At 40.1% G+C, this 16,189-nt stretch overlaps 1 protein-coding gene across 38 annotated transcripts in view; it reads right to left on the bottom strand.

Annotated features, from left to right (window-relative positions):
• Positions 1-441: 441 nt before the first annotated feature.
• adgrl2a (adhesion G protein-coupled receptor L2a) overlaps positions 442-16,189 on the bottom strand; it is a 147,461-nt gene continuing 131,713 nt past the window's right edge. For 5 of the 38 annotated variants that reach the window (XM_061779038.1, XM_061779037.1, XM_061779040.1 and 2 more), the window contains 9 exons: positions 13,962-14,053; positions 10,822-10,866; positions 10,587-10,613; positions 9,370-9,538; positions 9,140-9,268; positions 8,220-8,316; positions 5,943-6,071; positions 4,986-5,003; positions 442-2,845 (listed from right to left, as the gene is read on the bottom strand). In XM_061779038.1, coding sequence (XP_061635022.1) covers positions 1,977-2,845; positions 4,986-5,003; positions 5,943-6,071; positions 8,220-8,316; positions 9,140-9,268; positions 9,370-9,538; positions 10,587-10,613; positions 10,822-10,866; positions 13,962-14,053 — 1,575 coding nt within the window. In that variant the 3' untranslated portion in view covers positions 442-1,976. Of the gene's footprint in view, positions 2,846-3,383; positions 3,423-4,951; positions 5,004-5,942; positions 6,072-8,219; positions 8,317-9,139; positions 9,269-9,369; positions 9,539-10,586; positions 10,614-10,821; positions 10,867-13,961; positions 14,054-16,189 lie in introns of those variants that run through there. The other 33 variants (XM_061779044.1, XM_061779075.1, XM_061779049.1 and 30 more) reach the window with 31 other exon arrangements.

Below are 16,189 nucleotides of genomic sequence, written 5' to 3'. Positions count from 1 at the left end.
GTGGTTCGAGTCAAAACAGTAGCCCACTCAGTGTCACGTTGTGTGGCTCTGACAAAACGTGCATTATTGTTTTCAAAGGAACGAGCCGTTTACTACAGTGCCAAATCAGTGCAATTTCTAGCTACTCTGCTGAGATCTTGTCACCCCTCCTCAAGCGGTTTTACATTGCAGTGCTTCTTAAAATTAGCATTACATGAGGTGTAACTTGAGCAGGAACTGAGTGTGGGCTTCAGCTGCAACAGACAATTAGAGCAAATATGTGTCGTACTTTGACATATATTGTATAATATATTTCTACAAGCGCAGCCAAGTGTAACATTGACCAGTTGTTAGCACTGTGGATACACTCCCACATGCTAATCCAACAAGATTTGTGTTGTACACTTTCACTGTGCCACAAGTAGGGCTGATTCAAGAATATACTGACTGGAATACTGCAAATCAGAGTCATTGAACCTTTATTAGTGTTACAACCACACATAACCCTTTACATTGCAATTTTCCTACCTGAGTTTCTTAGAAAAACATGGACAGATTTGGCTTCTCTGACAAATGTGGTGAAACGAGCTCTTTCAAACTGTGCAGGCATTAAAGAAAGAAAAAAAGAAGGGAAAATTAATTACACATCACTTCACCAATTTACCTTTCAAGGTGCTCAGGACTTACAACCTGAGACAAAATTATATTCATAGCAAAATAAGATAAGTCGATGTTATCTGATGTACTGTAGTAGCAAAAACACCATTAATAAGCAACATAGCATTTGAAAAAAAACCTCACATTTATTGTATTTGTCAAACAAGTGTTGAACTTTACATCAGTCTTCGAGTGGAGAGCCCATTGTAATATGATTACACAAAATCAGGAGCTACAGTGCAGTACAGTACATATACCAGTGCTGGGAAATAATTCCCATTATTTTTTTCTTTAAAAGGATTTAATAAATAAAGTGTTTAAACCAAGGCAGTGAAACTAAATTAATGATTAATAACAACAACAAAAAACTTCATTTTCAAACTGCCCATTACTTTGTCACACCAGGTAAAATATGTACTGTACGTATGCAGAAAGTAATTCCACTCTGGCAAAATCAAATCAACGTTTGAGTCGGTGATATCAATGAAAACCAGACAGTATAAACACTGTTCACATGTGGGAAAAGTGATAAACCATCCGTGTATTTTTTATGTATATTTCTTTCTTTACATTTGCCTCTAACATTCAAACTCACTTTGAATCAATGGTCAGAACCACTATGTATAACCTCGAGACAACAGTCTCTCAAATGTTACATTTCGCAATTAAACAGTTTCTTCATAATTACGTTTTCCCAAGAATCTGTATTTTACACCAGCAATACAACAAAATATATATTTTTAGCCATTATTCTTGACTACAGTTCAATGTACAGTTGAGAAAATATAAGGCCAGGGGCTTGATTGCTAGTGGTCATACAATCGAAACAGCATGAGGATGAAGGATGACCAGGACCATAAATATACAGTAATATAAAAGGTTTGTACAGGCTAGAGTCAATGTCCTGGTCCATGAGTGTCATTTCATTCACAATCAAAAAAACAAAACAACAACAACAACAAAACTAAACAAAAACACTATGTTTGGAAGTGTATGTACAACCTTGTTAAATGCTTTTCTGAGGAATCAAGTAATGGTTCTTTATTATTTCTTTTTTGTGTCTACTAGGGTACCGTACATTTTTTTGACAGCAGCAGCACATTTAAATACATAATCGGCTTATCTCTAAAAATGAAAATTTGACTGTATTTTATGTACACTTTTATTAAAATGTTGCACAGCAATGGCTGAAAAGAGCGGACGAGAGACCTGTTTGGGGAGAAAGAGTGGTCAATGGCTAGTTCAAATGACACACTTTCTACTTCCTTCACTAGTTTGTCCACCAAATGTTCACGGCTGAAAATGGTCAGGAGGAGGTTTGGGTGCTCATCGCAATACATTTAAAGGCTTGTGACTAGCTGCATCTGTCCTTCCCGTACATCGCCCTCCGGTATGCAGCCTTCTTTAGTGATGGGAATAATGTAACCATCACTACTCCCTTTGCCTATCTGGTAATAGGCCTGCATCTGGTGGCCGGCTCCTAAATTGGGCATGCTCTTGTAGTAAATGTCCTCATTGTCGCTCCGCTTGGATGGGGACAAGTCCTCCACAACTTCTGGACTACTCTTGGGATACGGAGAGTCCCTCAGGTTCGGCATGCTAGTGTACAAGGAGTCTCTGTTTGGAGACTGCAAACTATCTTGGTCGTTGTTGTCGGGTGTCAGCTGGCCCACAAAGGTTTCCACTCCCCCGTCGATCCTCACCTTCTTCTCGGGGGCATACAGGAGCGAGTGCGTCCGCTGGGGGATGAGCGGCGCCTCCAGCTCGTGCTGATGGTGCAGTTCGAGGCCCACCGCTTCGCCCACATGCACCAAAGAAGAAGCGTCGGCGACGATGGCGTCGTCGTCGCTGCTGCTGCCACCCACCACCGTCATCTTGGGGGGAGCCCGCTCCGCCTTGTGGCGGTGATGGTGGTGGTACGGCAGCAGTGCCGGCGGATGGTGGTGGAGGTGGGACGGGTGAATCAAATTAGGGGTCTGCTGTTGTTGCTGTTGGTGGCTTTTGTTACAGGCACGCAGGTTGTTGTGTACAAGCTCAGAGATGACCATTTTCTCGAAGGCAGCGTCGTCCAGACTGAGTCCGCAGTCGACCACCTGTACACTGTCGCCGAAGTCCGCACTGCGGAGTGAGTAGCTGTTGTTAAAGTTACCATTTAGCGGTAGAGTGTCCATTGCACTTGTATCTCTCACCACATTGTTCAGTGAGTGCCCTGCAGAAAAAGACAACAATTTTCTGTTATTTAACATCTTAATAACACACTACTGCTGAATTCATTATTTAATGCTGTTTAGGATGCATGTAGTTAACATTAAGCCATGCCATACACCTGTTAGTTTGGCACAATGCTTTGCATGCATTTCGAGAAATCTTTTTTTTTTTTCTTTTTTAATGGTACTTTTTCAACTTTCTTTCAACTGTAATTCATTCAAAGTCAGCTTTGTGTGTATTAGTATGTCACAAAGAGACTAGGCAATGAAAAGGGATCCCAAACAACATTAAGAAAACAAACGGAACGGTAACCACCATCACGAGACACTGGGCAGAGTGGAGGTCTACAGACGGGCAAGCTACATTACACCAATTAAGTTGGATGTGCAGGGGGAGAGAAAAAGCACAAAGACGGAAGAATGACAAGAAAGGGAAAGTAGTCATGTGTAAACATGAGACAGCCATCTTTGTTCTCACTACACGGGGAGCCCACAAGCAGCACTCCACCATCACCACACACAGCAGGTGAAAAGACTCACTTCATGTCTGCCTGCTCAGCCTATCTGGTCTAAGAGCAGCTGATGTACAAAAGAAAGTAAAATGATTTATTTTAACATGAAGAAAAATCAATCGAAAGAGCAACCAAAAATAAATAAATAAATAAGGTTTGAACTGCGACATAGCAAGAGCAAAGGTTCAGCAAATCAAATCAACTTCCAAGTACAGTTGTGTTCATAATAATGGCGGTGTGCTGAAAACTCAAAATCTTTTGTAAAAACATAACATCGAATACTTGAAGATAGTTGCATCATGCCAAAGAGGAAATTCCCATATAATTTATGTTTAAACAAAAACTAAGCAAGCAACATCTTGGTTCCAGACGAACAAGATCAATGTTATTGAGTACTTAGCCCAATTCCCTGACTTTAATCCAATAGAGAATTTGTGGGTTGACAAAACATGCAGTTTCTGAGGTGGAATCAAGAAACGCAGAGGACTTGTGGAATTGGACTTGTGTCCAATCGTCCAGTTTTCAACTCATGCATGTGGCGCTTAAATATTGGTTCACTGAATCAAAGGAAACTCAAGCATTTTTCAGTTTCTTAAGTAAATGCTTGCAAAGAATCACACATTTGATACATTTTTTCATCATACATTCATTTTTAAAACAATATGCAGCATTCCCGATGCATTTGGGAAATGCATTTCTGAAAAATAAAATCTATTTTAAGGATTTTGAGCTTCACCCACATTTTTAAACTCAGTCCTGTTATACTGAACACAACTGCATATCAACTATAAGATATTAAATAGCTTTTCCCGGTTGTTTTTTTCCAATTAGGTATACATTGTGTCCGTAACTTGGCAGCTCGTACGCCCATAGCTGGCTAAGGTCAGAGGTCGCCAGCAATCCAGCATTCGGCATTCGTCACAGTGACAGTTCCTAGTGAGACACCAGTCACTGGCAGAGCAGCTGAGGAATAACACAAGCACTGCAGAGGTCAGACGCAGTCATGTTAGGAATTCCTCAATGCACGGAGGTCATGCAAAGCAGCACCAAAAAAGATAAATATTAGTTATTCCATGATGGAGAGAGGAGATAAAGGCCAATGTGACTCCTCACACTAAAGCAGATGTCAGCATTAGCAAGAGGACTAATGGGTATTTACTTTTACTGCAAAAAATATCAATTTCTTTTAAATCAAAAAAGAAAAAAAAAAAGAAGTAAAGGGATCAGATTTTGGAATGTTAAAAGCAGAGATACCTCACTGACTGACAGGTAGAAAGCAAAAAAGAAAGAAATTAAGAGCAAATTAAACAGCTGCTGCCACGACAGGCGGGTGTTTACCATGGAAAAAAGTGTCAAATGAGCTCTACTGGACTCTGTCACTGCTGAATGCCACAGTCGGACAAAAAATAAGGAAAAAAGATACTACCTCTAAAATATTGTCATTTTCTAAATAATTCCAAAGAACATTTTGTGAACCACTTGCTCATCGAGTGTGTGTTAATGGGCTAAAGTGAACAGTAAAAGTGCCTGTGGTGGGGAAGGGGTGGGATTTTTTTTCTTTTTTTTTTTAAGTAAGCATGCTGAAAAAAAAATTACATTTGATAGGCAAAGTTAAGTTTGACTCCCATACTTGTCTCTCTGTAGGTCACTAGAGGGAAGCACAAGGGAAGAGCATAGAAACATCACAAAAGACACCATTTCAGATTCAAACATGGTGGGGAAAAAACATACAGTTAAGCCCAGCTAGGCGAAATTTTTTTGTGGAAGTGAATTTTGATTTGTGAATGGGTGTCTTCTGGCTGGAAGTGACACACAAAAATGTAAAAAGACTGAGAAGTTTTGCCCGAAATATGAAAAAAAAAAAAATCCCAATTTTGATTGTATCTTCAAAGTATTAATATCCCTGACAATTATGAGGAGATGATAATATTTTGCCCTATGCTTAGGGATCCTGGAAACATAATCTACAGAATTCTAATCAACTATACATTTGTTAACATTGGCATGCATTTTTTGAGATTAAAGATGTCAATTATACATTTTGGACATAAAATTATTTGTCACACTGCAAAAAAAAAACTATTGCCACATTCTTGTGCCATTTCCAGTTAGAAGACAAAACAATTAGAAATAAAATGGCCAGGGTATGAATAATTTTGGGCTTAACTGTAACTGCACTGCAGCCTTCACAACATGCCGACGGGTAGTGAAAAAATGTATTGATACATGCGTGACCCTCATTTGTATTAAATGCATTTGTTGTAATGTTAACAAAGATTTGATGTTTTTAAAGTTTTTTTTTCCTTTAAAACACTCATAATAACAAATGACCTGATAACATTGCTCATGCAGTTTACACTACAATCTCACGAGTCAAACAATAAAGCTCTTTCAACTTGAGAAATTGATGGGAGACAGACAAAGGGTGGACAAGTATGATGATGGAACACTGTAGAACATCCTGCCTTTTGTTCAGCTTGTCAACTCTACACTTAAGAGTGATAAACTTAGGGAGAGGGAGGTAGAAAGAAGTGCAGAAGTAAAAAAATAATAATATAAAAGTGGGTGATAATATAAGTAAGCACACCTGGAGAGTTAAACACTGGAGCTGTGGGGGTGTTACACACAACTGTCTCAGCCAGTAAGGTGTTATAAGGGTTGTTAGAGCCTTGTGGTCGAAGAAGAGGATTTGTTAGTAGATAATTCCCAGTCATTCCTGGAGTTGAAAGACAGGAGAATGTGCACTCAGCCAACAGTGAAAGTAATAAATGAAGCCCATGTTCAGGGCGTAATTATTTGAGTTATGTGGAAGGAGCTGCCAAAATGTGAGAGAAGCAAATAATTGAGGACAAGAGTTTTGTGTTCTTGCCAAATGTAATATTCCACTGAATGACCCATTTCACCAATAACTCAAACTCTCCTTCTGAATAGATACAGCAAGCACAATATTAATAATAAGACTGGGAAGACAAGCAGTCGGTGCACATGGACATGGTACTGGCACTGTATGCCAACAAAATACTGGAGTTGTCAGGTGCTTTTGCAGCTTAATATAAATGAGAACATTGTCGTCTGGATGCAAAACGTTTTAAAAATGCAAATAAACAAAACCCTTTATTTACCAGATAATTTTCATGTAAATGGTAAATAAAAAGTATCAGCCAATCAACAAGGCAGCAATGGGCAATGCTTGCAACTCAAGTGACTGGAAGTTTGTAATCAATAGTGAGCCCTGAAAAGATTTACCATGCCATTTTTTCATAAAAAAAAGTATAAATGGTCGGTAATATGCAAAAGTCTGTGGTGACTGTTAGGTCTGTTCTTTCAAAAATCCTATAATGACTAAATACTGTATACCTGAAATTACTGTATGTCCAGTTGTTTGTTAGTTATCAAGCTACTTCCAGGTAATGGGTGCCATAATGACTGAAACGGTGAAAATAAATCCCTGTATTTACTGAGCTCCACACTCAAATGGAAATTGTTCTTCTTTGGCTCATGTACCCGCCCTTTACAAAAATTTTGTTTTGTCATTTTGCTTGATTGTGCTAGCTGTTCGTGACCTACCATTTATGGTTTTACATCGTAAAAATGATTGCTTTGAAAAAGTTAATTAAAATAACTTTTCAAAACTACTTCTGTACAGTTGTACTTATTCCAACACCTTTCCCATTTTGTGGAGAAAGTGTATGCACTTTTCCAAGTAGTTTCTGGTGTATCACATTTCCAGTTCGTGCCCTCATTAGCTAACAATATGATAGTGGAGCTCTCAAGCTATTACACAATAGCCTTTTTTTATACTATCATTTAAACTTTAGATTTTCCTCCAAACCACATATTCCTGTCCATTTATTATGTTAACCATCTTTTCATGTGTTTCAAAGAATCAAGGCATCACCAGTGCCATTAATCACCATGCCATCTGTCAAGTTGGGAAGACTTCAGGGATGCTTTTAATGACAGGAAGTGCTTCTAGGAGATAGAGCCCTTGTTTAGTGCAGCAACTCTCCAGGGTAACTAGGTTTCTACACCCCAGAGTGATCAATATCGAACCTTTACATTAACAACTTCACGGCTCGACACTGTGGAGAGAAAAGCTCTATTTCTCTTTTGTTCGAGCTGTATGAGGAGCCAAAATATGCCTTGGAACTGGAGATGCAGTGAGTTACCTTGTAAGAAGTAACAGTAAAAAAGAGAGTGAAAGCAGAGATATGCAGAAATTGGCATCGAAGCCGGATGGGATGTTCACTACCTCGGAATATGCCTGCTTTTCCTTCACATGCTCGGAAAGCCATTTAGGAGGCAGCAAAAAGCCGAGCAACACGCTAAGCGTTCCGGGTCAGCCAGAGTTGAACATCATCTTCTCCTCATCATATTTGTGCTCAAGCTAAATAATAAATGACGGTTCTTTTATTTACCCCCCCCTCCCCTTGAAAGTAACCGAGGTCACCTCAGATGCCAGGCAATGAATGGCTGCTTTCTTAAAATAACATTCAGTTTCCCCATTTTTAGTTTTGCCGATATATGTGCTGTGCATGCTTACTTCATGTCGTTTGGACAGCCAGCACTTTAATGAGAAATGTTCTACCCTCGCCCCACTTTAAGGCTCATCGGCCAGATTATTTAAGGACGGATTTTGGTAATCCTTTGCGGACACAACAGGGGGACTAGGCGGAAGGCTGAGATCATTTCTTTTCCCTTTTCTAACCGCGCTGCTCTGGCTTTTCAGGCTGCAGCCATTTATTATGATTACCGAGGTACCATCCTTTGTGGCGGCGTGGAGGAGTATTTTTAAACCAGGTGATGAAATGCGTGCATAGGAGTGTGTGTGAGAGATGTGGAGAGAAATGAGGTGTGAACTGACCTTGGTTAAGGGTGGAGGTGCTGTTGATGTCACCTGAGATAAAGGAGGACTCAGATTGCTTTCTTACGGTGTCATTCCACATTCTCCTGATTCGACTCTGCCAGGTCAACAAGGGACAGTCATTAGGACTTTAAACAAGCCCGCTGCTACGATCCAGTTTCATTTATTTGCGTGTGTGCACCATCTTTTTCCACCCACATTTTATAATTACAGCGAGGCAAGGACAGTGTTAATGCACATCTCTACGGTCTTATTTAAAGTATTTTTTGAAAGTGAATGTCTTTAGTTTTCATCACTTGTACACATTAAAGGTCCCATATTTTGGCTATTTAGACCTCCACAGAGTGACTCTCTAACATGGATTTAGTGTACCGTATGTAAAACTGTCAATTTCATTGAAAAAAACACACACCTTGGTTTTGTCATACAAGTGTCCAAAAAAGGCCCCTCTGACTTCTGTTTGACCCAGTTTTGTATCCGCTTTGTCCATATTTTGCTAGGACCTTTAAAACGATGTGTATCCTCTTTTAAAGGGTGAATAGTTTTACTTATATTTTAGTTATTTAGCTTTATTATTCAGTGTTTAACTGGAAAATCAACTTGAAAGTCAACCAGCATCACAGAACGGACTGTGATTGACTTTAATTTAAACATTTTGTAAAATTCCCATCCTTTTTCCATCTACATTCAGCACTTAGAAAGGTGCCAAGCAAATACACCTAGGGCAATTCCATAATTTTGGCTTGACCCCCAGTGGAATATGCTATGATACTGAATAAAAGTGCAGTTCTATTTCACATGCACATGACATTAGTGAGAAAAGTGGCAGAAGCTAAAGAGGGCAGGCCAGAAAAGAAAGTATCTTGTGTAATTCATAGGCTGTAGCTTGTAAAAGTTCTTATGTGACATTGTCGGTCTACCTGGGTACCAGAGGAGTAGCGTGCGCTTGTCCGTGTAGTGGAAGTCTTCGCCGAGCCATGCGAGCTCTCAGTTGGCAGCCTTCCACAGCAGTACGTGTGACGGAAGCACTTGCTGTACTCTTTGCGGACCTACGAGAGCAAACAAACACTAGAATCACCATAAATCTTCAGGATGCGCTAAAGTGCTCCACAAGCCTTGTCATTCATTCTGCTGATGACATGAAACCTACCTTTTTCTGGAGGAGGCAGTGGAAAATGAAGATAAACATCCCCTGGAAAGCATTAAATATGGTGAAGAGGTACGCCATGACAATGGAGGCCTCATTTATGAAGAAGAGACCAAAGGACCACGTCAGGCCCAGCAAACAGAGCAGAGCAAAGGCCCCTATGACCCAGGTCCTGGAAGACAGCAAAACCAAACAGAAGACGACATTAAATTATGTATGAATAGCTTACATTGCTCTGACATATCAATAAATGGGACCAATGCAAGGAAAGGGTACAGGAAAGCTGTAAAGCGGATAAGAGCAAAACAACAAAACTAGAATGTCACTTTGTCCAGCACAGACCTCCAACATGACTGAAAAATAGGGAGGAAAGCATTATTATTATTATTATTATTTTTTAAAAAACATTACAACTTTTTCTTTCCACCTTTTCTTTTCAGTGTAATGATTTGTATGAGTCAGATCTGCACCAAAATGTACTGTGTTTTGTGAGAATGTAATGTAGCTTTCGACTAAAACTGTTAAATAACCAAATTGTCCAACAAATTAAAATCAAAGCATTATACTGCTGCATGCTGTGGTACTTGTTGGAGGTAATTGGAATGGAACTCACTATGGTGCAGAATTCTGCCAAGGCCTAACTGTTAACAAAATGGGGAAAAAAAAATCACTCCATGTCTTTCTCATTGTTGTTCTGCTTCTTTGCTAGTTAGCAAGATATAAAATGGATAGAAATAAGGGCAAAACATTTCCTTTATCCGGACCAAAATTTGCGCACCCCACTACGGTATTTTTGGTGAAGTAGTTTAAATCCTGATACCTAACGAATACACAAACGGGCATAGTTTACCTGTATAATTCCCATTTTAAACTTTATCACAGACAGTAACGTTTGATTTAAACAAACAACGCAATCCGAGGGTATATCTCTGTGTGTCTGAACCTTACAAGTAACTACCGGCAGATGATGAAAGAGTTCAAGGAGAAAGGGCAAATACCACACGGTGTGTGAAGCAGCCGCAAACGTAGAAACAACAGCATGATGTACATAGTGAGAGGAGGCATTCACAAGAACAGACAATGATTCGTTTAGAGGTTGCTGCCTGGGACAGGAGGGATTAGCCGGTAACAACTGGAAACAGGAAAGAGAAATAGGCAGCAGAGGAAATAGATACGGTATAAGGAGAAGTTCTGAGGAGTTCTGGTCAATGGGTCCTTACTTGATAAACTGTTTATTATCTTCATAGCTAGCATGAGAAGCAGGAAGAGAGAAGCACAATTAAATCACAGCGAAGGTTAGTCTACGAAGCTTAGTAGACATTAAATCACATATGATTGCTGATGATTCAATTACAACATTCTTAGGCTGAGTTTGACGTTGTTATATTTACATGACTACATGTGTGCGTGTGTGTATGTTTGTAAAATTAGCCGAGGTGTAAAGTGAAAGCTTACCCAGGCAAATCGGTATTATAGTAGCCGTCACAAACATGATAATTACTGGCATGGATTGCCCCACAGAGAAGAGAGTGACAGAAGAGAAAGGAAAGGCTGCGTGTTAAATTTGCTTTTACATGCAACATGCAGAGACGCTGGAACTACAACTGTGCCATGTGAACACAAACAAAAAGACCACAATGCAGCTATTAATATACTGAATAGCCCTGCAGGAATTAACATAAAACAAAGGTACAAATTGTGGTTTCCTAAATATGAGAGTGGTACAGCTATAACTGGACAACTATATAAGCAGTTTTCCTGTCTGCTCTTCTTGATTGCATTTGCACCACAGTGTTGTCATGCTGCACACATTTGTTAGGAAAAGTAAATAACAAAATCACACTAAATTACCAAAACTGTTGCCTTTGGACTGTTAAAATCAGCACCATCTAATCCCTGATTAGCAGCCTGTAAACTGTAACTTTAAACTGTTTTCAAATGTATACAAAACACAAGTAATTACAGTACAGCTTCAGAAAATGTCCAGTAGCAAACAAATAGTCTGTTGTGGTTGTGTGACAGGAAATTGTTTCAATTTCTTGGGTTAAAAACTTGGCTTTAAAAAAAAAAAAACCTTCTAGAACATATGGTAGCTTTTCCACAGTATCCTTGCCCTTGAAGAGCTACGTGAGTGATGCATGTCATTCTATTGCAATTTGAAGTTGGAAGCAAATCATCTGGGTTCCAAATCACACCCATATATCATATCTGAGCTTCAGTAGTGTACAACATTTGGGCCTGAATCGATATGTCCAAGTCACTGAGAATAGATACAGTTGAACCTCTGAAGTCGAATGCCACAGACAATTTGCAATTTTATTAAAAATGTTGGAAAAATATGCTTCAAAAGTTGAAATACCACCATACGAGATGTAAAGATACCACTCATTACGTCAGCATTTCTCACAAGAGCCAAGTACATTCATCCATCCATACATTTTCTTCAACGCTTCTCCTCACTAGCAGGAAATGATGAACTTGAATGCAATAATAATAATAATAATAATAATAATAATAATAATAATAATAATAATAATAATAATAATGCACTGGTCTTGTGTGAAGAAGTAGTAGATGTAGTAAGTGGACTCACAATCAGAGTAGTAAAACTATTATTTCAATGGTTTACTTGACAGTGGTAAACTTCTTTTTTTCACTTGTTTGACAATTAAGAAGCTTAAAAATGACCTGTGATGGAAATGTAACATTTTATCATTTGTATAAAAATATTAGAGTTTGTTGATTGCCTGCCCACCCATCAAGTCTAAAATTAAACAACCAAAGTAAATCTTATGTTATCTGTCTATTTCTGAAAATGTGACTGCGGGCAAGCCGTTCTGCTCTTTCATCCCACAGTTACGAAACAGTGGAACTAATTAACAAAATAACCACGAGTTTCTGAGCCATTGACTTGGCAGTAAGACTGGAAAAAGGTTCAGCGCGAAAGAGTCACTTTGAAGCACTATCATGTCAAAGTCAAAAGGCAAAAACAACTGCAGTGTTAGCACATTTACAGTAACCGTTAGCTAACAGTATCACCAGAATTAGCTTCGAAAAAATAATGTTCAGTTCATTTGTCGATGCGGGGTGGAACGTATTTGTGTTTGGCAATGTCATGCACCTTACCTACATTATTTAAGTGCATTTCAATGGCTAAGTGATGAAATGCTCCATCCACCAGTGATAATGCAATGGAATCTGTTTGTGTGTGTGTGTGTGTGTGTGTTTGGAGGGTGGGGGATATGGCTAAATTACCCATTGTAAAGTAGGCAGAGCTATACTGAGTGTTGATGAACGCAGATTAGCGTATTAACAGCGTGAGCTTCTCATAAACGACAACTTACTTGATGGCTTGGTGAAGAAGTGCATGGGGCTACAGGCATATAGCCCATTGCTGCCTCTGCGAATTAAAATGCTTTCATTTATAAGGTCTTCTTTTCCACACTCTGGGCTCTGCCTCCACTTGGAGAAGCAAGAAACTAGTCAGTCAATTGTCAGTTGCTGCTCACTGTCGCACAATTGCTCGAATAGAAGAAAATATTAGGGCTGGCGTTGTATGAAATAGCAGACGCCTAAAAGGGCTTGCTTTTTTTTTCAGGAAAGGAAATAGGATTTAAAAAATGTGGTATAATTCTTGATCGTTGTAGTATTTAGATTTCGCTAACGAGCTAGCAAGCTTGCCAGACCAGCGGCGGGGTCACCGCCTGGCTTGGTGTTGTGTCGTGTGTGGGTCCACATAACTGAGACACTTCAGGAAAGGTTAACTGTTTATTAGACACAGCGGCACACATTATTCAGCCTGTGGCTCACTCAGGTGACGGTTGAGCAGGGCCTGTCAGCTGAATGCGCTGAAAACCCACCTACTTCGACCTTCACCCAAGCCCTCCAGCTTGGAGGAGGTGTCTATTTTCATGATTTTGGAGCCTCATTTTCATTCATCTTCGTGGGCGTGTTGGAGCCTATCCCAGCTATCTTCGGGCGAGAGGCGGAGCACACCCCGAACTGGTCACCAGCCAATCGCAGGGCACATATAAACAAACAACCATTCGTGCACACATTCACACCTACGGGCAATTTAGAGCCTTCAATTGACCTACCCTGCATGTGTTTGGGATGTGGGAGGAAACCGGAGTACCCGGAGAAAACCCATGCATGCATGGGGAGAACATGCAAACTCCACACAGGCGGGATTTGAATCCCGGTCCTCAGAACTGTGAGGCGGATGTGCTAACCAGGCCACCGTGCCGCGTGCCTCATTTTATATATTTGATTATTTTTTATTTTTTATTATTTTATTCAAATTGGGTAGGCTTGTTAAGAACACCTTTCTCTATGCTGTGTCAAATTTATAGGTAATTTTTATTTTTACTTTACAAAATGGAGGCCGATCAGCATTTCAGAAACAGATTGTGGTTGACATGACAGGATGCACTAAAAGCGCAGTACTTAAAGAGGTCTTGCTCTGATAAATTCTTTAATAAGACTTTCCTCAAGACTAAAAGAGCCTTAGTTTTCGTGGGCGGTGGCAGAATAGCAACAGTGTTATATAGCTGATAAGTAAGATGTGGCTATTTTGCAGCGGAGGCTTCACTTACTTGATATTCTCCAGTCGGCTCGAGTCTGGTTTCAGGGTGGTGGAGTGCTTCACCATTTTGTACATGGTGATGACCAGGAAGATCAAATTGAGCTGTCAAATGAGAGAAAACGCAGCGTTAATGCATAGAGATGAATGATTGACACAGATAAAAGAAAAACTAATTCTTTGTCAATCCTGTATCAAAGCTTCAAAATAAAACAGAGGGATAGCCAGTCCTACATGTCCACAGACTAATCCAATAAACATCCAGTCGCTCCAGTCGAGAGAAGACGGGCCAACTGGCGCCCAATTTAGTGTCATTCTATATCAATAAAAGCATGGGAAAGCATTAAAATCCATCAGCGAAGGAAAAAAAAAATAGAACGGACTCCTCTGTCTGAGGAATTCAGAGGGGAACAAAAAGGAGAAGGAGTAATAAGAAACCTTGTTGTACAAAACAACTGCATCATTTCATGCACATACTGAAATATTATAACCAGCTACAAAAGGCTTAAGGGAGCATTGTACATTTTTCGATTCCTCTGCATGCTGGGGAAAAGACCACAAATAGGAGAGATGAGGAAGAGAGGGAGGGGGTAGCATTTTAGTGTATTAAACCTTAAGGGAATCAGTGGCACATAGCCTAGAAAAAAAAAAAAAAAAAAAAAAAGAATCAAGAGGTTTTTTTTTGCTACCTTGAAAATCAATACTATGATTTAGAGACACAAAGCCTGGATTGACCGACAGCGAGGAGCTCCTTCAAATAAATTCACTTCGAAAAATATTTATTCTGGAACAAAGTAGACCCCGAACCAGCATGTTCATGCACTCAAACGAGCAGATGAACCTTAAAGAAAAAAATGGCAAGGAATATCTGAGAAAGATGAAATTGGAGTGTGTGTGCCTATCAAAGACAACACATGTAGCCAGACTTCGAAACAGAACGTTTAACTGCTGGGTTATCTCCAGCATAACAAACCCTGCCAAGAGAAAAATGGAGACGCATGCATTACCTGGTGGGAGGGAATGAAATAAATGGCCTTTGTGGCTGCCACTCAGACCATGGCCACTCATTCTTAAAAATATTTTGTGTGTGTGTTTCTCCTATGAAAAGACTGCCCGTGATCGATATATCACCCCTCCTCATGCAATCAACTCACGGTGCGAAACACAATGCAGGCTGTATAAGAGACGTAAGGATGGGGGAAGAATGCTGAATCGAGTGCCTTGGTTTATATCACAAATGGCAATGAATCTATGCTTTGTTATGTAGGTATCAGCTATTATTTCCATCGTCCGCCTGCATGAGTCAGACAGTGGGTGTGGGGTGTGGGGAACGGACAGGAGGACTTTTGAAAAGCCCCTTTTCACGCAGCCTGGAGTGGTGACATGGATCCAATGAGACAGAGGAGAGTGACACAGAGCTTAAAAGTAACCTAGCTGCACGGCACATGTCCCCCACCCTCACCCACACGCTTCCCTTGGGGATCCTCCTCCGTCCTCCACCCCGTCACTCAGTCTTTTCTGTCTGAAAATCATCACTGCAAGCCATGCAGAAGCAACCTTGCCACACTGGGACATCAGGAGAAAGCTTCTCCCCCTTAACATTTTCAGATGTAGCCTGTGTGTGTACACACTGAACTCCAAATGAACTCCTGGGGATAAAATATTAAAGGTGCAGATGGACCTGTCCACATGATAAGAACTGCTTGCGACGTGTCATGATCCAAAAGGCCTTGTGCTCATGTTAGCTCAAGCATACTAATGGCTTACCCCCAACTACCACAAGCATACACTCATTACTTCCATGTACCCCTTTCATGGAGCTAATACCCCTGTGCCCAGAGACAGGGCAATGATCTAAGTGCCTTCCACCAGCTTTTGTTTCAGGCTGCTATTTTGTCTAAAGCAAGGAAGGAAAATAAACGGTTCTACTCAACTGTTATGTATCCCAGAGAGCATCCTCTAAATATTTTGCTACATTTGGAGTTGTAGTAAATAATTATTCATTTGTAAATTCTTACTTTTACCAACAAATTCAATTCAAAGTGCCTTTCTGAGCACCTTATTAAAAAACTGAGGATTAACATGACAACCCCGTGTACAAACATGAATACTGGTACTGGGCTCCAGGAACCAGCATGTTCATGCACTCAAACGAGCAGATGAACCTTTAAGAAAAAAATGGCAAGGAATATCTGAGAAAGATGAAATTGGAGTGTGTGTGCCTATCAAAGACAACACATG

This window comes from Phyllopteryx taeniolatus, chromosome 7, assembly GCF_024500385.1.
Source record: "Phyllopteryx taeniolatus isolate TA_2022b chromosome 7, UOR_Ptae_1.2, whole genome shotgun sequence".
Classification (NCBI taxonomy): domain Eukaryota; kingdom Metazoa; phylum Chordata; class Actinopteri; order Syngnathiformes; family Syngnathidae; genus Phyllopteryx; species Phyllopteryx taeniolatus.
The sequence above is the reverse complement of the archived record's forward strand: the minus strand, read 5'-3'. Positions and strand labels throughout refer to the sequence as shown.